General features: G+C 37.0%; 1 protein-coding gene across 4 annotated transcripts in view; it reads right to left on the minus strand.

The window, feature by feature from the left end:
* The window catches only part of KIAA1328 (KIAA1328 ortholog), a 326,771-nt gene that overhangs the window by 33,584 nt on the left and 268,765 nt on the right, over positions 1-24,422 (minus strand). For all 4 annotated transcript variants that reach the window (XM_006733328.3, XM_031028159.2, XM_081801332.1 and 1 more), the window contains one exon: positions 15,992-16,100. In XM_006733328.3, coding sequence (XP_006733391.2) covers positions 15,992-16,100 — 109 coding nt within the window. The remainder of the gene's footprint in view (positions 1-15,991; positions 16,101-24,422) is intronic.

Here is a 24,422-nt window from a genome sequence, read left to right on the forward strand (position 1 = left end):
AAAAAAAAAAAAGAAGATAGCAGGAGGGGAAAAATGAAGGGGGGAAATCGGAGGGGGAGACGAACCATGAGAGACTATGGACTCTGAAAAACAAACTGAGGTTTCTAGAGGCAAGGGGGGTGGGGGGATGGGTTAGCCTGGTGATGGGTATTAAAGAGGGCATGTTCTGCATGGAGCACTGGGTGTTATATGCAAACAGTGAATCATGGAACACTACATCAAAAATTAATGATGTAATGTATGGTGATTAACGTAACAAAAAAATTAAAATAAAATTTAAAAAACATAAAAAACTTATTAGCAAACAGATTCTTGAATGGATTCTTGCTAACTCTGCTGAGTCCTATACATAGCCTTCTAAGAAGGATTACAGTTGATATTATCAGGGAGTGAAAGCTGGGTGCCCATGTCATAGCCAACTGATCTTACTCAGCAGTCTAAACCTGACTTTGGGACCAAAGGCTGAAGGTGGTGGCAAGAAAGGAAATTTGAAATAGTTCATTATAGGTCCCACAGTATTGCATAATTTTTGTAAAGGCTAAATGAATGTATTTCTTAGAAGTTAATGTTAAATATTTTATGATATTAAGTTATAATTCTAATCTGTGGTATTTCTTATCTTAAACCTCTGATATGAAAACTTCTCTAATAACTTTTTTATTTAATTAAAAAAATAATTTTAGGGAAAAATGAAGGGGGGGAAATCGGAGGGGGAGACGAACCATGAGAGACTATGGACTCTGAGAAACTGAGGGTTCTAGAGGGGAGGGGGATGGGGGGATGGGTTAGCCTGGTGATGGGTATTAAAGGGGGCACGTACTGAATGGAGCACTGGGTGTTATATGCAAACAATGAATCATGGAACACTACATCAAAAACTAATGATGTAATGTATGGTGACTAACATAATAAAATAAAATTTTAAAAAAGTAATAATTTTAGTCAAATATCCAATTTATTTTTTATTTTTTAATTTTTTTAAAGATTTTATTTATTTATTTGACACAGAGAGAGAGATAGTGAGAGAGGGAACACAAGCAGGGGGAGCGGCAGGCAGAGGGAGAGGGAGCAGCAGGCTCCCGTGGAGCAGGGAGCTCGATGTGGGGCTTGATCCCAGGACCCTGGGATCATGACCTGAGCCGAAGGCAGCTGCTTAACCAACTGAGCCACCCAGGTGCCCCTCAAATATCCAATTTAAATATTAAGTTCTGATTTGTTTCCACCATGTTTGCTTTAACCTATTCCAGACTTTACACTGACAGTTTTCTCTACTATGTTTCCTTCTCTCTTCCAAATAAACAGTTGTGTGAAGGAGAAATTTTGACTTTTTTTTTGCCAGCAATAACTGATTAAAAAAGACGTTGGACCCAGTCTGATTGGTTTTTTATACCCAAACATTTGAAGATATCTTGTACCAGTAGCCAAAGGGGATTTTTCCCCCCTTTTTTGTGCCTTGAGGCCATACTCATTCATATGGAAAGCCATATTAGCTGAAAAGAGCTCTTCCCCCTCTCCCTCTCCCCTCGTATAATAGCTTTCTGACAACAGCTTTTATCTGTCTTTGTTTGAAGATCTCAAATGGATCAACTTTACTTGTTTTTCAATCTAAAATGAATGTGACACAGGGATTTACCCTTTGTGCAACAACAGGACCAGCGAGACCACGCAAGACTGTGAAGTCTGCAGGGCATGAAATTAAAATTTTCACACTGATACAAAAACCTCCACTGAAGTAATGATACAATGCTACAATCTTAGCATGAGACCTTCTGGTCTGAATGAAAGTCCCTGCCATGTGACCTACATGTGCACCTCAGTAGGAACATTTTGCTGCTCACAAAAATATGTATATCCAGAGGGAGAAGATAAAAGAACTGGGGCAAGCTGTGGTGAAGCATAAACTTCCGGAAGGGGACAGTTCTGGAAAAGCTACTCAGCTCCAGCAGCACCTGAAGGAGAGTGGAGGGAACATGAGTCCTGGCAGAGGGCGGCTTAGGGGCGAGCACAGCAATCCTGCGGGCTCCCAACTCTCCTGTGGTCCAGAGTGGCTGGGGTTCCGGGGGTTTCAGGGCCAGGTCCGGTCATAGTTCTGCCACACTTAGCTTGTTCCTGTGTAAGTCAGTGGTTGATGTTACAGTTATGATCCACCCCTGAGATGATGCCACACCTCAGCTTTTACCAGAATCTGGTTCTTCTACCACCAGCCCATTTCTTCCCAAAACCCAGAAGACAGTGGGGTGTATCAACTGGTCTATATAGAGAAGTTTTATTTTAGGGGCAGCACATTTCTCAGTCATGAGCTGAGATTGTGAAGACAGCAGATGTGGGGCTGAATGGAATGAAAAGTCTAACGGAGGATTCTCCTCTGAGCTGGCTGGCACAGTACTTCCAACTACCCATGCAGGAGGGAACCACTTCACGAATGGAGAACATTCAGAAGCATCTTAATGAAAGTCCACACAGAATGCCATTTGTGGTAAACGGTCCAATCTGCATCTGGTAGGGCAGGTGTCCCAAGGGAAGATACTTCTAGCCTTCATCAGGTTACACCAAGAACTAAGTATATGACCATGGTGACTTCTCATGGACAGACTTCTTCCAGGGTGTAGGGAAGAGACTGCCTTCAACCAGAAATAAGTTTAATATCCTCTCCCTCAGCATGGACTGGCATGGTGTTCCAGCTCTGGCTTTCAACCTGACTCTTCAAAGTGCCTGCACAGGGTTACTCAGAGCCCCCCAAAAAGAAAAATCCCCAAGGTACAACTATTTGCATCTTTTAATTTATTTAATGCATAACATTTACAAAATAATCCCACTGAAAAATAATCCCACTGGCTAGGCATGTATTTTATGGTATCCTCCTTACATATTACTATTATTAAACATAAACATTTATCCAGAATATTTTTAAACTGTCGAAATTTAGAAAGGATGAATTCTTCATGTATGTTAAAAAATACAAGTGGATATAAGAGTTTTACGAGATGTGCAATTGTATATAAGGTTTGTCGGCTTTCTAACTTGCTGTCCTCTTATTGGGTTGAAGCCCTTCTTCTAGGCTCTAACAATGGGCTTTGGTTTTCAGTGGCCCATGTCCAGGGTCCCTATTCTAATACAAACTACAACCCATCTCAGAATCTTCCAGCTCTCCCAAAGGAAGAAATAGCTTCTCACATGTAAAACAATAATCATTGTGTCCTTGCCTGCCAAGAGACTTACATTCCAACCAAGAGGATGAACTCTCAATCTCAGTAAGAGTCTTACTTTAGTATGCACCCGTGACAGAAAAAAAAAACATCGATGAAAGTTTTGATAAGTAAACACGTAATGCATTGGCTGATTACTCTAGAGCTTCAAGATCAATTTGGAATCTTCCTTCTTTGGGTAATATTAGGATTTGTACACCAAATAGCTTACTGATATTCTCTAAAAGGTAATACAGGAAAGATGCTAGAAGTCTTAAGGCTAATGAAAATAACAATATTCATGTGTTTCCCTTTACTCTTTCCAAAGAATTTTCATATATATCCATCTCTTAATTTTTGTGGTTAAACTCATAAAAAGTTACAGAAAATCCGAAATGTTAAAATGAATTTCTCCACAAGAAATAAAGAAAAGAAGGCTGAAAGCAAAAAAAGAGAATCGTCTTGTCTTTTTTTTGGGGGGGTGTCATATTCCATTAATATGAAAAGCAAATAGTTTATGGGGAAAATATGAAAGATGTTAAATATCAAAACCACAATGAGGGATCACTTTACACCTGTTAGAATGGCTAAAATATAAAAGAGAAGAAATAACAAATATTGGCAAGGATGCGGAGAAAAGGAATGCTTGTGTACTGTTGATGGGAATGTAAATTGGTGCAGCCAGTGTGGAAAACAATATGGAGGGTCCTCAAAAAATTACAGTTGGAAATACCATACATTCCAATAATTTCACCACTGGCTATTTAATCAGAGAAAATGAAACAGCAATTTGAAAAGATACATGCTTATTACAGCATTATTTACAATAGCCAAGATACAGAAGCAGCTGTCCATTGATAGAAGAATGGATACAGAAGATGTGGTGCACACATGCGTGTGCATGCGCGTGCACAGACACACACAGAGGAATATTATGCAGCCATAAAAGGGGATGAGATCTTGCCATTTGCAACAATATAGGTGGACCTAATGGGTATTATGCTAAGTGAAATAAGTCAGACTAAGTTAAATACCATATGACTCATGTGCAATCTAAAAAACAAATGAATAAACAAACAAAAAGCAGAATCATACCTATAAATATAGAGAACACACTGATGGTTGTCAGAGGGTAAGGGAGTCGAAGGATGGACAAAATAGGCGAAAGGGAGTAGGAGATACAGGTTTCTAGTTATGAATTGAAAAGTCACAGGAATAAAACATACAGCATAAGGAATACAGTCAATGGTATTGTAATAGCGATGTATGGTGACAGATGGTAGCTATACTTGTGATGAGCATAGCATAATGTACAGAGAAGTTGATTCACTATATTGTACACCAAAACACTGTGTATCAACTATACTCAAATAAAAAAGTGTTAAATATATTAAAAGTGGTGTATATATATATATACACATATATTTAAATATATAAACAGTGTATAAAGATGTCCAGCTGAATTAAGATACATTAACCAATGACCATTAACTACATTATTGTCTGTCTTCTCCTTTATAAGTATTCTTGTTGATAAAGTCTTTGATTTACGCAGTGGCATTTTTTGAAGTATCATGCACAATCCTGACCATTCTTTCCCTAGGGCAAAGCATGTTACTTACACTAAGATATGGTCACCTCTTTCAGTGTGGCTAATGATCTCAGTTTGGACTTCAAGGGTGTTAACTTTTTCTTCTGTTTTTCTCTGGGCATCCTCTCTAAAGTAAGATCTGATGTTTTCCAGACATGGTTTCATTTAAACATTAAAAAAGAAAAACTCTCAGTAAACACATGTTCACACAGCACAATCTCTGGAAATATAAATTGCACCCAGTCCCCTGTCAACTGGGAAGGTCAGAGATACCCACATAATTGCTTGGCACCATGCTCTGAATGATGGGTACCACGTTTATCTACTTAATGTTTCCAAACTACTGGCCAGCACAAAACCCAAAGATTTTGAAGGAAAGTTTAAAACATGTTATTTTGAAATCACTTATTTGTTTTTGAAAATGTTTATTTCTCATTTTATTCCCAAAATATATAAGCTACTCTGAAATCAAAAGGAAGATGCACATGATTTCATTTTGATTTTGTCTCTAAACAGAGGGTAAGGCTCAGGCCTAGGATGGAAGGTTGAACTAAAGTTCCATGTGGTCAAGGGCCTCTGTCAAGGTTTTGCTGCTAGTTAGCTGTAGAGGCTGGATGAATCCAGGTCTTTGGTCTTTCCTTTAATACTAATGCCCTTTCCTCTAAGCCATGCTGCCTGTCTGCATGAAAGGATTTTAACCCGACGAAACCAGAACAACAAAGTAGCCACAGTCCACAGCAGAGGCTTAGAAGAAGTTGTATGCTGTGGCTGAACATAAGCAAAGGAATGGCTAAGTGAAGAGACCTGTGAGACACTGTCCAAGCAATCAAATCCCAACGTAGAGAACATGCTGAAATGGCTCACAATTGAGAATCTGCTGCTTGAAAACCTCCTAAAAGCCTAGACATCTTTCAATTCTCATAAAATGGGAACACCTTAAAGTCAATGAAAATGCAAGGAAGTTCTGGGAAGTAAAAGCAGCACAATTAAATGTATAAGCAGGGCACAAACCCATGGTTCTTTTGTAGATGTGAAGAAGACCTAATGGAAAACAGTTGTCTACAGGAATGCCATGAATTGGAAAATTGAAAAGGAAACAGTTACCTTGTGATCATTCTTTTTTTTTTTTTTAAGAAATTATTTATTTATTTGACAGAGAGAGAGAGCACAAGCAGGGGGCGCAGCAGGCAGAGAGAGAGGGAGAAGGAGAAGTGGGCTCCTTGCTGAGCAGAGAACTGACACAGGACTCGATCCCAGGACCCTGGGATCATGACCTGAGCCAAAGGCAGATGCTTGATGACTGAGTCACCCAGGCGCCCGTGATCATTCATCCTTATTGAATGTCTGTTATGTGCCAAGTCCTGCTCTAGGACAGGGATATAGCAATGAATATAATAAAAGAAATCCTTGCCCTGGGGCGCCTGGGTGGCTTGGTCCATTGAGCATTTGATTCTTGATTTTGGCTTAGGTTGTGGTCTCAGGGTTGTGAGTTTGAGCCCCTGCTACGGCTCCCTGCTCAGCGGGGAGTCTGCTTCTCTCCTCCCACAGAGAGAAAGGAGTGAACACTGACTGAGTGCACACTGTGGCCCAGCACCAAATTAAGGGCTTTGCTTACCTAAAGTTAATACTCTGAGCAAATTTTCAAGGTAGTTATTAATATTCTTATTTTCACCTGAGGGGTCATGCTTAGAGAGGTAAAGTAAAAGTCATGTGTGCAAACATGTTTGCATGGTGAAAATGAAAAAATACAACCCTGTTGCTGACTTCTGAAATGAACCTAATCCTATTCCTAACCTTTTGTCAGGGAACACACATAGAGTTTGGAATTACAATAGCAACGTCCGAGTCCTAGCTCCTTATAGCTTGTGTGATCTTGGGAAGTTCTACAATGACAACTACTATTTAGCGACATACCTGGACTGTGCTAAGTACTTTATGTAAACTATCTTGCTTAATCATCACGACAGGCCTATGAGAAGATATTATTATCCCCATTTTATAGATTAAATTAATCCTATTAATATGTGCCCTTTGTTTTCTTTTTAAATATTGTTTTAAAAATTATGTAAGTAACACATCACTGTAGAATATTTGGAAAATAGAGAAAACCGTGAACAATGAAGGAGCTCTTATAACCCCTTCACCCAGAACTTAGAATTCCTGAAACCAAGGACCAGAATTCTAAGTGACTAGTAAATATCAGCTGTTTTAATGTATATTTTCTCGGTGCAGTATGTTTTTTTCTAGGGTAAGAATGTCTTGACAAGCTTCCTCAAGCTGAATTCATTTCTTGGAATTAGGCTATCTCTTTTTTTTATGTTATGTTAATCACCATACATTACATCATTAATTTTTGATGTAGTGTTCCATGCTTCACTGTTTGCATATAACACCCAGAGCTCCATTCAGTACATGCCCTCTTTAATACCCATCACTAAGCTAACCCATCCCCCCACCCCCCTCCCCTCTAGAACCCTCAGTTTGTTTCTCAGAGTCCATAGTCTCTCATGGTTCGTCTCCTCCTCCGATTTCGCCCCCTTCATTTTTCCCTTCCTACTATCTTCTTTTTTTTTAACATATAATGTATTATTTGTTTCAGAGGTACAGGTCTGTGATTCAACAGTCTTACACAATTCACAGCGCTCTCTCTATTATTTCTACTTAGCCTATTTGTTTCTGTTTTTTAAACTTAGACACTGTATAACAGTGTGTGCCAGAGGAATGGATGATTATATTAATGGCTTTTAACAGTGGGAATTACAGTAACAACACAATATCATGGCTTAATTAAAAGCAACATCCTTTCATCAAACACACAAGAATTTCCATGCATTCAACTGTTCTTGGTAGTAATGCACCTGCTGGCAGGGAATTTCAAATTAACTTAATCAACTTAAACAAAACCCCTTTTGAACAGCTGAGCTTTTTATCCTTCTGATTAAAGATGGAAGACAGAGAGGCACATTATACTTTTTCTTTTTCATATTCAACACATTCTTTTTGGAAGTTTTCAGACTATTCTTTTTACTGTCATCATTTTACATGCATCATTTCATTAGGCTTTGTTTTTATTTTATTTACAATATACTCACAATGGAAAAGTTACAGTAAATGCTCCTCTGATTGTGTGTGGTGTGCAAACTTACTCTCAGGGCACATAAAGCTAAAATGATAGCTCCTAGCCTAGTCGCCCACATTTTAGGAAGCCATTTTGAAAAACCTAAAAAGAAATTTCATCTAATATTTTGCAATTGAGTTTTAGTAGTCATTAAAGAGAGCTTTACCACTGTAAAGTCATTGTAAAGACATGTTATTTATATGTACATATATTATAAATGGACATATCTGTACATGCCCAACACATGACCTGATATATAACAGACATTCAATGAATAGTGGCCAGTATTGTCTCATATGGCCATCATTCACATACTCAAGTATACAGAGGCAGTGAGGTCTGCTATTCAAACCTACCATATAAACTCAAGTAGTGCCTGTGGGCTCTAGTTTGGGGTTTGGGATTTTAGTGTAGCTCCCCTCTCTCCACCCTAGGAGAATAACACATTATTCGGTGCTAGGCACAGGAGGGAATCTAGTTGAATATATAAAATATTTGTGTGAACATATAGGTGAGAAAAAAGTCTGATTTAAAAAAAAATATTTTGTTACAGTTAGGATTCTAGGCACAAGTGCAAGAAAATGTTGCAATTTGGCTGTTGTGTGTAATGGAAACACAGCATTTCTCTTTCTCTTGAATGACTGCTTCTTCCTATCAAGCTATAAAAATAAACTATAACTCTTAAGCAAGTTTGTCTCATTCCTACTCTAAACCAGAATTTTATCAGCTTAGTGCCTACAACTTGAGGTGAAATTCAAGTTTCAGGCAGTGTGGAAGAATGAAAAAACACTAAAATTTGGGATCAGAAGAACTATGTTCAGGACCTCTTTTCTGCTTCATTACTGTGCGACCATGGACAGTTCCAGTCTCGTTCCGTTCCCATTTCCTCACTGTAAAATGAGGTACTACTGCTACTTATTTCACAGGGTTTGGGTGCATTTTAAATAAGAAAATGCAGGTTAAAAGCATTCTGTCAACCCTGAGGTATTATGCCAGGGATTGTGAACAGGTAATTATTATTTTCAGGTTTATATTTTTGTTACTAGTATGATAGATACATGTTGCTTAATGTAGGTTTTGAATCCCCTGGCTGCTGCCAATCCAGACTTTTGTTGCCAGAGTTAAGACAGATCATTTTTTACAATCAGCAACAGCATATTTACATGATTTTTCCTTCTACATAATCTAATGGTTACTGGCAAATTGAGATGAGAAATTAAACAATGCTTGAACTGCCCAGGTGCTAAGGCCTTGGTTTATGACCCACAAAGAATGAAGAGGGACAAATGCAGAAATGTTTGTCCCTCTTCATGGCACAGCAAACGACCAACATGCACCCTTAAAGGTTATATCATCATATCTGGAGCTGGAAGCAACTGGATTTCCATGTCAAGTTACTTAAGATGAAAATAAAGATTAAAAAAACCCCACTTAAAAAAAATTAAAATGGTATATATTTAAAGTATACAATATGATTTTTTGGAAGAGTTATTCAATATTAGGACATTATTAATGATATACATATACATAGTAAAATGATTACTACAATCAAACTAACATATTCACCTCCTCATATAGTTGAAATTTTTTTGTACATGTGGTGAGAACACTTGATCTATTTTAGCAAATGTCCAATGTTTAATACAGTATTATTAACTATAGCCATCATGCTGTACATTAGATTTCTAGACTTATTCATCCTACAGTATTGCAACTTTGTTCCCTTTGACCACTATCTCCTCATTTCCTCCACCTTCCCATTCCCGGGCACCACCATTCTCCTCTTTGCATCTATGCTTCGAACTTTTTAGGTTCCACAAATAAGTGAGATCATGCAGTATTTCTGTGGTTTATTTCATTTAGCATGATGTCCTCCAGGTTAATTCGTATTATCACAAATGGCAGATCTCCTTTTTAAAGGCTGAATACTATTCCAAAGTCCATTCATCCACTGATGGGACCATATCTTGGCTACTGTGAATAATGTACAATGAACATGTGAGCACAGATATATCTTTGTGGTATTGACTGTATTTCCTTTGAGTATATACCCAGAAGAAGGATTGCTGGATCATATAGTAGTTCTATTTTTAATTTTTTGAGGAACCTCCATACAGTTTTCCACATTAGCTGTACCAATTTACATTCCTACCAATGATGCACAAGGTTCCCTTTTCCACATCCTCACCATTATGTACTTGTTATCTTTTGTCTTTTTGAAAATAGCTATCGTAAAAGGTGTGAGGTAATATCTCATTGTGGTTTTGATGTGCATTTCCCCAATGATTAATGACGTTGAGCATTTTTTCATATACCTGTTGGCAATCTGTATGTCTTCTTTGAAAAGTTCAACATCCATTCATGACAAAAACTCTTAAGAAAAAATAGAAGAAAATTTCCTCAGCACACTAAAGGCCACTTATAAAAAGCCACAGCTGACATCATAATCAATGGGGAAAAATTGAAGGCTTTTCCTCTGTGATCTGGTACAGGGCTTGCTCTTGTCACTTCCATTACACAAAGTACTAGAAGTGCAAGCAACAGCAATGAGTAAAGAAAAAGAAATAAAAGTCATCCAAATAGTTAAGGAAGAAGTAAAATTATCTCTGCAAATGATATGATTCAGTATGTAGACAACCCTACAGACTCCACACACAAAACAAGAACTACCACAACAAAAACCTTGTTAGAATAAACAAATTCAGTAATGTTCCAGGATACAAAATCAATATACAAAAATCAGTTGAGTCTCTTTGCACCAACAATGATCTAACCAAAAAGGAAATCAAGAAAAAATTCCATTTATAATAGCACCAAAAAGAATAAAATACTTGGGAAGAAATTTAATCAAGTCAGTGAAAGATGTGTACACTGAAAAGTATAAAACATTGAAGAAAATAACTGAAGAAGACACAAATAAATGGAAAGATATCCTGTCCCATGGATTGAAAGAATTAATATTGTTAAAATAGCCATACTACCCAAAATGATATATGGATTCAATGCAATCCCTACCAAAATTCCAATGGCATTTTTCACAGAAATAGAAAAAACAATCTCAAAATTCATATGGAACCACAAGAGACTCTAAATAGCTAAAATCTTGAGAAAAAAGAATAAGGTTGGAGGCATCACACTTCTGGATTTCAAATTATATTACAAAGCTATACTAATCAAAACATTATGGTACTGGCCATTAAAACAGACACACAAACCAATGGAACATAATCAAGAACCCAGAGATAAACCAAAGCATAAATGGTCAATGAATTTTCAACAAGGGTACCAAGAATATACAATCAGGAAGGATAGTCTCATCAATAAATGGTGCTGGGCAAACTAGATATTCCAGAGTCCAATGAGACTGGACTCTCATCTTTCATGATATAAAAAAACCCCTGAGAATGGATTAGAGACTTAAATATAAGATCTGGAATTGTAAAATTCCTAGAAGAAAACAGGAAAAAAGCTACTTGACATTGGCCTTTGAAATGATTTTTTGGATACAATATCAAAAGCTCATGCAACAAAAGCAAAAGTAAACAAATGGGACTGCATCAAACTGTAAAGGAAATGATCACAAACTGAAAATATTTATAAACTATATATTTGATAAGATGTTAATATCCAAAATATATAAGGAATTTTTACAACTCAATAGCAAAAACAAAACAAAAAAACCAGTCTGAATAAAAAATGGGCAGAGGATCTGAATAGACAGACATTCTTCCAAAGAAGACATAGAAAAATACAGTTTTTAAGACAGAGAGAAGTTTAAGTTCTAGACTGCAGGGTACTTGGATCCCTCCAGCTTGGGCTTAGTGTAATGTGGTCTCAGTTTTCCAATATTCTGAGCCTGGTCCCTCAGTCTCAACCTTAATGGATAGAAAGTCTCTACAAGCTTCAACTCAGCTGTGCACAAATAGTTGTCTGTGAGCATGACTGTGCACAAGCATGTGCACTACGGAGAGCTCATCAAGCTGTAAACGTACAGCAAATTTTTCAGGACAATTAAGCATATAGTTTGACAGCAAAGGACCACAGTCTTTAAAAAAAGAACAAGTTATTTTTTAAGCTATTTTTTGAAAAGCCCCCAAATAAGCTATTAAATCTTTGAAAATACATACTTAAGTATTTTCTTACTCCCTCAACAAAAAGCAAGCTCCACAAAATCACCCCTCCAACATGTCTAAAAAACAAAGTGAAAGAAAACAAAAACTTTCAACTCTGGGGGTGCCTGGGTGGCTCAGGGGGTCAAATGTCTGACTCTTGGTTTCTGCTTGGGTCATGGTCTCATGAGTCATGAAATCGAGCCCCATGTCCCGCTCTGTGCTCACAGGGCAGTCTGTTTGGGATTCTCTCCCTCTGCCACTACCCCCACGCATGCATGCGCATGCTCTCTTTCTCTAAAATAAGTAAATAAATCTTAAAAAAAAAAAAAGCAGAACTTCCAACTCTGTGTTGTGGTAAAAAACCTTTTTGAAAAAAGCTAGAGTAGATAGAGGTGAGCAGTACTTCCTAGAAATAGGCCAACTATAGATACAGTTCCCAAAATTCAGTAATTGGGCATACTTTGGTGAGATCTGCTTTTCTCTCTTCACACACACACACACACACACACACACACACACACACACACACACACACGAGGGCAAGAGTACCAGCTTTAACTCTTATGCATTAGGGGACAACAGAGAGAAGAAGCCTTAGTAACATTTCACTTCAGGGACTCAGAACATAATCCTGCTGCTACAGGCCTGGTATTTGCCTCTGTTTATCAGTTTGGAACAATTACCACTGAGCTGTCATATGACTGGGAGATAGAAACTTCACTGGTATTTTAAAAAGTGACAAGATTTCTGTTTCACTGAACAATCCCAGAAGACACCGTCTTCATTTTAATATAAAATGTATTAGATCTCCATACCCAGGTAGAAAAAGATACCCACACATAGAGATACAGCTGTAATATGCTTTTTCTCCCCAAATTTGAAATAAAAGATTTGAAGATCCAAAGCTACATTAATGCAAATATCAGTCTGTTACAAGTATATTTTTTGATTAAATTGGCATACATCAAGTACAATTAGAAAGGTTATTTATAACGAAGAAATACATAATTCTGCATCTTAATGGGGATGACAGTTACAGCTGATGGTTGCTAATTAACATTACTTCTTCTGCTTTGGGTGTCAGATATTTCCTGTATGATCTTTATTGCTGGCAATGGACATACCTAATTCTGGAAGGTACAGAAGAGTTAATTATCAGTAACAATGGTCCTCATAACAAAGTAATTGGTAACCTGACCAGCTCTGGTTTCACTTTGGAGACCAGAGGGTCCAGCAGAATCTGTAAACTCTGACTCAGCGTCATGGCAGGAGAAGTATTTGTTGAGCTTTCTGATCAAAGGTGCACCTACCCACCAGGTGTTCAGAATGACAGGGAGAAAAGCCCCAGGTGAAGTGGGTTTGGGAGGTGTTGCCTGTTCCAGCCAAGCAGAAATGCATGGCACTGTCTGGTTCGGCAGCACCACACTCTTGTGCCAACACGACCATTGTGCTTACTCTCTTGGACAGCTCAGGGGTGTGTGATCAATGCTGGAGGCCGGACGTGAATGAAGAGAAAGAAGCACCGCAGCTCTCAGCACAGAAAGCTATAAAGCCCTCTTTGCTTGTGCTATAAATTACATATTTATTTTGTTAACATGAGATAGATGAATATTTCTACATATAAAGGTGCCCAGCTAAAATCAGGATAAGTGATATTAATGTCCTATGGTCAGTATTATTGAACCTCCAAAGCAATAAACTTTATGAGTCAATAAATATTACATTTGCAACATAGTTAACATTCCTTTACTGTCTCTAGCACTTATTACACATTGTAACCGCAAGTCTACAATACATTATTCATATTTGGGGTGTCACCAAGTGATGGATTGCTGCAGGAGAGGCTGTCCTTTAAATAAATCAACAAATAAAAATGCAAATGTTAACATTTTCAGCCACAACTTTTCCCATCTTGAATGGGGAATGAAAATTTCACATTATATTGACAGGCAGCAGAGAGAACAATTAACAACCCACGTTGTGAATGAGAAAGATGACTTTGCCACGCCTGGTTTTATCACCTGCACGTGGGACAATATGGGACTCTTCTAGGTGTTTGCGCTTTTCAGAGAACAAAGGAAAACCTGTTTCCCACCAGCATCTGTCCCACCCCCATCCTCTTGTGCAAGTTTGGAAAATTTTTGGAATATAGGGTGGATAGGCTTTTACTCTTGTTCTCAGTACATTCAAAGGTTTGTTGGGATGAAGAATAAACAGAGTTTTGTCTTGCATTAAGAGTTTTCATGTAACTGAAAAGTAGTCTATAAAAAATGCCTCTTCTACACTTTGAAATAAAAATAATTCAAATAATCCTGATTCTGACCTGGAAAGCAACCACTGTGCCCTCCTGATAACTGATTTTCATAGTCCTGAATCTTTTTTTCAACTCTGCACTTTGTATAATAGACCTATAATATGCTATCATGCACTTTTAAGAATGAAATCCAGTGTGTTACACATTGTTTTATTTAGCCAAGTACTCATTATTTAGGAAACCTCTGAGAATCTATATTTAGCTGATTCGTAGTATTAAGAAGCAACAGATACAGAATCCCTTTTTTAAGATCTGTAAATATGAGTCTTCACAGCAATTTTAACCTGGGCTTGTAAAACTGTACTAAGTTGATATGGTCCATTCAGAAAATGTGTGCTGAGAATGTTCTACAAAACTCTTACTGGGAAAACATTTTATTCTTTTTCATGCTTCTCTCTAAACTGAAATGCAATCATCAAAAACACATTAAAGTAGTGTTAAAGATTTCACTTTAATCTTCAATAGGAAAATTCACTAAGAGTGAAAATCCAGATCATTTCTCCTCTTTACCTGTAACTTCTCCAGAGGAAGCCCTCAAGGTGACTGGGATGGATCCTCCTTGAGCGCAAGCATTCAGCCACAATGCTGAGTGGTCCAAGGAGGGAGCCCCCCTCAACATTTCAGAATGACAGCTCAATATGGGTACTTGGAAAATGCTAATAAGGGCAGCATTAAAAATAAAAGAAAGGAGTAATGGACAAAGAATGTGGTAAGCTAGTCAAATTTTCTTTTGATTGTGGGTCACCTTCAAAATAAGGAGGTTGTCATTGTTAACTATTATAGTATTTAAGAAAATGGGCTTTGGAGTCTGAAACACTAGTTCTACCTCTTATTAGCTATGCGACCTTAGGCAAGTCACTCAATCTCTTAGTTCTCTAATTTTGGAAATGAGGACGATAGTAGTACCACTTCATAAGGCTCTGATGAAGATTAAATCAGATAGTCCATACAAAGGGTGGACACATAGTAGGCGCCTAACAGATGGCAGTCATTATTGTCCTCTGTGTTAGAGTTATTTCCCAAAAGTTCTTTGTAATTAAAATTAAGTCTTAAAATCTACATTCATCGGATAAGATGCTGGGAATTTAAGTGCTCAAAGAAGCACATTCCCAAGGAAGCTGAAACTAGGCCCATTTGGTGTTGCTGTTTATATATTCAGCCTTAAATGCATAATAGGGGGGTGGCTTATTGGATGTGAAAAAATTTTAATCATGTATTTCTCTTCCTGACTCCAGAAAAGGCTGATCAAATTCTTAACTCTTCAAATTCTCTGGTATCAGTAAATGTTGACAACCCTTTAAAACCGTAATACAAAACCCACTATAATTTTCAGTATCAATTAATTCAATTAGTTAAAGTCCAAGTGTATAACAATTCTGTGACAAATTGGGAAAGACCTGCTGCTATGCACATTTTCAGATGAAAAATAGGATCAGCTTTGTGTTTCTCTGTAAATCCTTGCCAATTATCAGTTTCAATTAAGGCAGGGCATGTGTAAAGGAAAGGGCTCCATGAGATCAACCTGGCCAAATCTAGATGCTTCCAAATAAGGCCTCTCTCTTAACAGCTATTAAGAATTGTCAAGACTTTTCCACTCCTTATTAAATGACTCCCTGCCCCCCAAACGCTCTTATCTAAAGAATGTTAAACCAAAGAGTCCCAGAGGCTTACCGGGAACTGTGGTGCTGCAGGACTGATGGGCTTGTGATTACAAGTTCCTTTTGGCTTCCTGTTGTCATAGGAGATGTGGATGCATCTTTTCTAACACCTGCCGCTGTTCCTGTATGAATGATAAAAGGAATTAATTTGGACATTCAATAAAAGGAAATGGAAAAGTCCATTCTGAGCAATATATTAGACATTCCAAAAATCCCTAAGCTATTTTTTTCCCTCCAAACTGAAACAATGGCAGATGGAAAACTCAGTGGGTTGTTTTGATATTGTAAACATCAGAGATCCACAGTATCTTGTTTAAAAAAAGTACTTCTGTGCAATACAGACTGGCTAGTGATTTTGTTTTTAAACCTGATGGCCTGTCATCTTCCTAGTGATTTGAGTTACTGTGAAAATGCCCAAGAAGGTAAATTACTTTATTTTGTTCCCTTTAACCATTCTAAGATCTTTCTTCTCTTTGAGTCCAGCACTTTGTACCTCCAAACCCCCCAAGTTAAACTGCTCTTACCCCTAAAACTTTCAAAGCAGACATAAATCTTGAATGTTCCTTTCAAAGAACTGTACACTGGGCTTAAAACAAGTGTCTGATTGGAAGAGATGCTCACCTTCCAGGGCTGATGTGGTCTCTGTTCCTTTCTAACAAGCAATGTTCAGCTAATAATTATGTTTCTCCTCTGGAGTGCTAAATAAGATGGCATGGACAGAAAGATTTTTTGTTTTTGTTTTCTAACTATTATTATTATTTCTAATAACAACAATTTTCTCCTTCTCCTTTTCCTCCTTAATATTATTTCCCAAACAACACAAAACATCCCTGTCTTTTTCTTGGAAGACTGTCAGAATCTCATCCACGATTTTCTTCTGGTTCCCGGGAAACTATTGTCCAGGCTGCTTAAAGAAATTATTTGGGAAGATTTACTCTTTCTTTGAGGAAAGTGTAACTATTTAAATAACATGAAGACAGCTTTGGTGTGTTGGGAATACCAGACCCTCAAATGCCAAGAATATAGTATGCTAATTCTGGGAATGGCACCTTTTCTCGGTGTTACCAGAGAAAATCAGGCCCAGAGAAAGCAAGAGTCTTCTATGTCCAGAGAGTAGCATCAAAACAGTCACCATGATCCTTGGTATTCAAAAGCTATACTCAATACTGACTGTTCTCTATTATGTATAGATGTAAAAGACTAGCCACCTAAATGCACAATTCAGTCCTCTTTGTTTACACAAACCTGTGCGAGCCTGAACCCAAACCAGCATATTTTCATACGAGACATAAACTCCATCAGTACATACAGTGCATCAGTCAGTAAATATTTACCAAGTACCTAATGATGGGCAAGGGCTGGTGTCAGGATTAAGCTCAGAGTTAGTTTAGGGGAGGGTAAAGAAGATGGGAGAGTAAGAACATGAGATACTCTGAACAATCTGGTAAAGAACCATAAATACCCCAAGGCAGTATAAGGTGACAACAGCTAACAGATATGGTATGTTTAGTATGTGCCTGGTATTGTTCTAGGACTCTGCCAGATACCATTAATCTTTTTTAAAAACAGCTTCATTATAATTTGAATACCATAAAATTTAACCATCTTAAGCATACAGTTTGATAAATAGTAGTAAGTTTATATAGCTTATAGCATGGCCACAACCCAGCTTTAAAAATATTTGTTATAAGTGGGGTGCCCGGGTGGCTCAGTCAGTTGAGCTTCTGACTCTTGGTTTCAGCTCAGGTTACAATCTCAGGGTTGTGAGATCGAGCCCTGCGCAGGGCTCCGTGCTCAGTGAGGAGTTTGCTTGAGATCCTTTCCCTCACCCTCTCCCTCTGCCCCTCCCACCGTGTGCACGCTCTCTCTCTCAAATAAATAATTTAAAAAAATTTGTCATGGGATTGACATTTCTTTTTACAATCCGGTTTTAGAATATCTCCTTACTCCCAAAAGTTCCCTCCTGCCCATTTGTGGCCGGCCCCTTCTCCCTGTCTGTTTTGTTCCTATCTCTCCTCTAGCTCTCTCTCGCTAGTTTTGCCATTTCTAGAAATTATATTTATCCTCAGAAAAACCCTTTGTAATAGATACTATTTTATATCTCATTTACAGATAGGCAAAATAAGCCATAAGGGATTTACATGACCTGCCCAAGCCCACAAAGCTAGTAAGTGATGGAGCCAATATTCGTGTCCAGATAATCTGATCCCAGAGTTTTACCATTAGGCTATCCCTCGTAATAAAGAGTACAAAAAGTCTGAGGGATTAAGAAGTGGGAGAGATCACGTATGGCTGTAGGATTAGAGAAGATTTGATGCAGGAGGTGGTATTTTGATAGAAGGGAATAAGGAGCATGGAATTAAATTAAAAGCATTAAATTAAAAACCTCAAGGCTAAATATTTAATGTATTCAGGAAATATTTATTGAGCATCGTTATGTCCTTGTACCTTGTTAATCACTTTAAATCACTTTACATGCGTTATCTCATTATTCCTTCCAACAGTCCTTAAATTATATTATTGTCCTCATTTTATAGATAAGGAAGTGGAAACTGTGAGAGGTCAAGCAGCATGTCCAATATCACACAGCTAGTAAGAACAAGGCTGGGTTTTGAATTTGTATTGCAAACTAATCTTAAACATTGTGCTAGTTGACCTCAAAAATAAAACACGGCAGCAACAAACACAATTAAAGAAAAAAAACAAACTGGTCTTTGGAGAGATTACTTCTGCGGCAGAATTTGGAATAGAGTGGGACAGAGATAATGGAGGCAAGTAAAGCAGCTCATTACTACTACAACTGTCTGGGTAGAGTATTGGGTGGTGTGAGGGGAAATTAAAATGTGTAAATAGGAGTAGAAACAACTGAGAGGGATTTGTGGGTAAGGTGAGGGAAGAAGAAATGCCTGGTAGTGAAAGAATATAATTAAATCTGCAATCACTATTATAGAAGACCTGAACATTAGTCTTATTTATTCTGTTCTGATACTTCTATCAAAAGTTTAGTTGAGATAACTGACATTTGATGGGGACAATTTAAAGAAGGAATTTTAACAGAGGATCCAGGGACTCCTATGGAATCCATGGATATACTTCATGAATGTGTGACTCCCTCATAACTGCAGGCACAATGATGTGTGTATATGTGCCCGTTCACTCTTTAAGGAGAGGGGCCATCACTTTCATCAAATTCTAAAAAGGTATGAGACCCCCAAAAGCTTAAGAATGATTGGTCTAAGACATAGGACAAGTTTATTCCTTTTTCTTAATTCTTTAAGTGCTATTCCTTATTAAGTTTCTGGAAAGCTATATATCAGCTTTTAATTATACTCATTCCTTCTACAAAATTTGATTTCATATTAAGTATACCAACAATTACATATAGTTATGCATATTCATAAAACTACATATCTATTTACACACACACACATACACTTACACACATACACAAAGACAACATATGCATTTTAAAAGTAAAAGTGCATGTGGCGCCTGGGTGGCTCAGTTGGTTAAGCGTCCGACTCTTGGTTTCAGCTCAGCTAATGACCTTAGGGTTGTGGGGTTGAGCCCCACATCAGGCTCCATGCTCAGTGGGGAGTCTGCTCAAGATTCTCTGTCTCCCTTTCCTCCTACCCCCCCCCCGCTCATGCACTCTCTCTCTCTCTAAAATAAATATATCTTAAAAAAATAAATAAATAAAAATAAAAGTGCTGATAAAAGTATTGTCCATGAGGGTGATAAGTTGTATAAATATGTTTGAATATATTTATGTAAATAAGCACATACATATATTTTTGCATACACAGATGAAATTGAACATAATGGAGCATATCCTATTTACATGAAGCTGGGTCTATGTCTGCCCATCTGTCAGTCAACATCTCATAATAACATAACTTCTTAGAGTTCAACATTTAGGAAAAACTCTGTTTCTGGGCTGTCTGTTTTATTTTGCATTTTAAAAGTCACTCAGTTATATTATATATGCAGTTTAGCATAAAGAATAAATGATAAAGAAAATACCAGTATACCACTTTTGCAGAGCAAGAAATGAAGTACTGGCAGCAATGGCCCCTGGAAGCATCAGTGTCCATCCCTGATCACAGCCTCTTCTCACCTCCAGGAACTAGCTACTATTCTCATAACGATTCCCTTTCCATTCTTTATAGTTTTACCATATATGAATGTATCCCAAAACTGTGACTTAGTTTTGCTGTTTTTGAACTTTATAAAAATATAAATATACTATATATATTCTTTTGAAGACTTCTTTTGCTCAATATTATGTCCATGAGATTTATCTGTGTTGATGATTTATGTAGCTGCAGTTTGTTTTCTTTGCTACATAGGGTCCCACTGTATGCATTTATGATTTTTTATCCATTCTATTGATGGGTATTTAGAGTATTTCTGGTTTGGGGCTATTATGAAGAACACTTGCTGTGGCAGAGGCTGCTAGTTATTCACCAAAATTCCCTTTGTTCGGAGCACCAGCTAGATTATATTTCCCAATTCCCTTTATAATTATGTGTGATCGAGTGGAAACCTAGTGGATGTTATACGTGCCATTTCAGGCCTATCCTATAAAAACCTTCCACATGTACTCTATACCTTCCTCCTTCTTGCTGACCTGTTATGGCAGGGCCCACAGCTTCCTATAAAGGGCCACTTAGTAAATATACTAGGCTTTGTGGGCCATTGAGCTTCTGTTGCAACTATTCAACTCTGTTGTTGTAGTATGAAAGCATCCACGGACAATACATAAAAAATATAAATCGCTGTATTCTAATAAAACTTCATGGAAACAAGCAGCGGGCCAGATTTGGCCATGAACAAAGTTTGCTAACCTCTGTGTTATTGTAATACTCAAGGTGATCTTGGAAGAAACTTCGTGCTCCTTAAGCCATTGCTATTTTTTCTATTTGTTACCATAGTTTAGCCTACCCAACTAAATATAGCTGCTATGAACATATTTTAAGTGAATTCTCTCTAGTATATATACTTAGAAATGGAATCTCTTGGATATGGGGTATTTGTTCTTTATCTTCAATAAATAATGCAAAACTGTTTTCCAAAGTGGTTGTATAAATTTACACTCTGATCAGCAGACAAGCACTCCTGGTGCTTTAGTCTTGCTAACACAAGAATGATAATGAAAACACAACCTATTATAATTTGTGGGAGGCAGCTAAAGCAATGCTTAGAGAGAAACTTATAGTTTTACATACTTAGAAAAGAAGAAGGATTTAAAATCATTGATCTCAGTTTTCAATTTAAGAAGCTAGGGAAAAAAGAGCTAATTAAATCCAAATTAGTACAAAGTAAATAATAAAAATAAGAACAAGAATCAATGGAATAGAAAAGAAGCACATAATAGACAAAAATAAACAAAAAGCAAAGGCTGTTTTTTTTTCTTTAAAAAAACAGTAAAATTGATTACCCCCTAGCAAAGCTGATCAAGAGAGAAAATTAAAAATTACTAATATCAGGAATGAAAGAGGGATATCACTCAGATGTTAAGGCCATTAAAGAAAAGGCATGTTATGAACTATTTTACACCAATAAAGTCAACAACTCAGATGAAATGAGCAAATCCCATGAAAAGCAAAATTTAGCAAAATTGAACACAAAAATAAATGACAAATCTGAATAGTCCAATATCTGTTAAAGAAAAATAAAATCCAAAATAAGAAAACCCATACACACACATACCATCACCATCAACACTAACAACAAAAGCAACAACTCCAAGACAGATGTTTCAATGGTGGATTCTATAAAACATGTAAGGAAGAAACAATACCAATCTTACACAAACTCTTTCAGAAAACAGAGGAGAGAAAAAATCCTACCTCATTTATTTTTTTTTTAAAGATTTTTTTTATTTATTTATTTGAGAGAGAGAATGAGAGAGAGAGAGCACATGAGAGGGGGGAGGATCAGAGGGAGAAGCAGACCCCCTGCTAAGCAAGGAGCCCGATATGGGACTCGATCCCGGGACTCCAGGATCATGACCTGAGCCGAAGGCAGTCGCTTAACCAACTGAGCCACCCAGGCGCCCCTACCTCATTTATTTTTTAAAAATTGTGGTAAAATACACATTTACCATTTTAACCGTTTTAATGTATACAATTTGTTGGTATCAGGTACATTCACAATGTTGTGCAACCATCACACTATCTAGTTCCAGACCTCTTTCATCACTTCAGACAAAAACCCTGTAAAATTAAGCAGTCATTCTCCATTTTCCTCTCCGAAGTCCCTGGTGACCATAAATCTGCTTTGTCTATTCTGGATATTTCATATGAATGGGATCATACAACATGTGGCCTTTTGTGTCTCGCTTCTTCCAATTAGCATAATTTTTGCTTTTCTTTTTTAATTTCAAGTAGACTCTATGCCCAGCGTGGGGTCCAATGCAGGGGCTTGAACTCACGACCCTGAGATCAAGAGTCAAACATTAACTGACTGAGCCACCCAGGTGCCACTAGCATAATGTTTTCAAAGTTCATTTATGCTGTAGCACATACCAGAACTTCACTCCTTCTTACAGTTAAATTGTATTCCATCATATGGATATACTGCATTTTGTTTATCCATTCATCTGTTGATGGGCATTTGGGTTGTTCCCACCTTTTGGGTATTGTGAACAGAGCTGCTATGAATATTTGCATATAAAATATATTTAAACACCTGTTGTCAATTATTTTGTATATACACCTCTGAGTACAGTTGATGGGTCATATGGTTATTCTATGTTTAACTTATTGAAGAATTATCAAACTGTTTTCCATAGTGGCTCTATTATTTTAAATTTCCACCACCAATGTATGAGGGTTCTGATTTCTCCACATCCTCTCCACCTTGTTATTTTCCATTTTTAAAATTATAATAATCATAGTGGCTATGAAGCAGTGTCTTGCTGTGGTTTTGATTTGGATTTCCCTAATTAGTGATGTTGCACATTTTTTCATATGCTTATTAGCCATTTGAATATCTTCTTAAGAGAAATATCTATTCAAGCCCTTGGCCCAGGTTTTAATTGAATTGTTTGTCTTTGTAGTTGAGTTGTAAAAGTTCTTTATATATCCTGGATACTAAACCATTAGGAGATATAGGATCTACAAATTTTTATCCCATTTTGTGGGCATCTTTACATTCTATAGACAGTGTTCTTTGACACAATTAAAAAATTAAGTACAATTTATCTATTTTTTCTTTGGTTGCTTGTGCTCTTCGTGTCATATCTAAGAAGCCACTGTCTAATCTATGAGCATGAAGATTTACAAGGATGTTTTTACCTAAGAGTTTTATAGTTTTCATTCTTATTTTTAGCTCTTTAATTTTGAATTAATTTTTGTGTATGGCATGAGGTATATAAATGAAGAATCCAATTTCATTTTTTTGCATGTGGATATCCAGTTGTCCCAGCACCATTCGTTGAAAAGACTATTCATTTGTTGAATTACCTTGGCACCCCCGCTGAAAATCAATTGGCCAGAGATGTATGGGTTTATTTCTGGATTCTCAATTCTATTCTGTTGATCTCTCTTTATATATGTATATAACCTCATGCCAGGTATAGGTATAACCTCAGTATAGTTTTGATTACTATAGCTTTGTAGTAAATTTTGAAGATGGGAAGTATGATGACTTCAACTTTGCTCCTCTTTTCAACATTATGTTAACTATTTGGGGACCCTTGTAATTCTGCATGAATTTTGGAATTGGTTTTTCCATTTCTGCAAAAATGACATTGGGAGTTTGACAAAGACTGCATTCAATCTGTAGATCACTTTGGGGAGTATTGACATCTTAACAATATTTAAGTCCTTAAATCCATGAACACAAAATGTCTTTCTGCTTATTTAGGTCTTCTTCAATTTGTTTCAGCAATGTTTTGTACTGTTAAGTGTACAAGTCTTACACTCTTGGTTTAATTTATTGCTAGGTATTTTATTGTTTTGATGCATTGTGATTGGAATTGTTTTTTAAAATTTCCTTTTCAGTAGTTCATTACTAGTGTATAGAAATATAAGTGATAATTTTGAGTATTGAATTTTATCCTGCCACTTTGCTGAATTCATTTGTTAGCTCTAAGGGATTTTTGTGCATCCTCTAGGATTTTCTATATATAAAATCATATTGTCTGCTAAAATAATTTAACTTTTTCCTTTCCAATGTGGATATGTTTTATTTCTTTTTCTTGTCTAACTGCTCTGGCTAGAACTTCCAGCAGACGGTTGAATAGAAGTGGCAAAAGCAGGGATACTTGTCTTGTTCCTGATCTTAGGGGGTAAACTTTCTGTCTTTTACAACTGAATATGATATTAGCTGTGGGTTTTTCATATATACTCTTTACCATGTTGAGGAAGTTTCCTTCTATTCCAACTTTATTGATTGCTTTTATCATGAAAGAGTGTTGGATTTTGTCAAATATTTTT

The sequence above is a fragment of the Leptonychotes weddellii genome, chromosome 13 (assembly GCF_054177405.1).
Source record: "Leptonychotes weddellii isolate Sample4059 chromosome 13, ASM5417740v2, whole genome shotgun sequence".
NCBI classification, from domain to species: domain Eukaryota; kingdom Metazoa; phylum Chordata; class Mammalia; order Carnivora; family Phocidae; genus Leptonychotes; species Leptonychotes weddellii.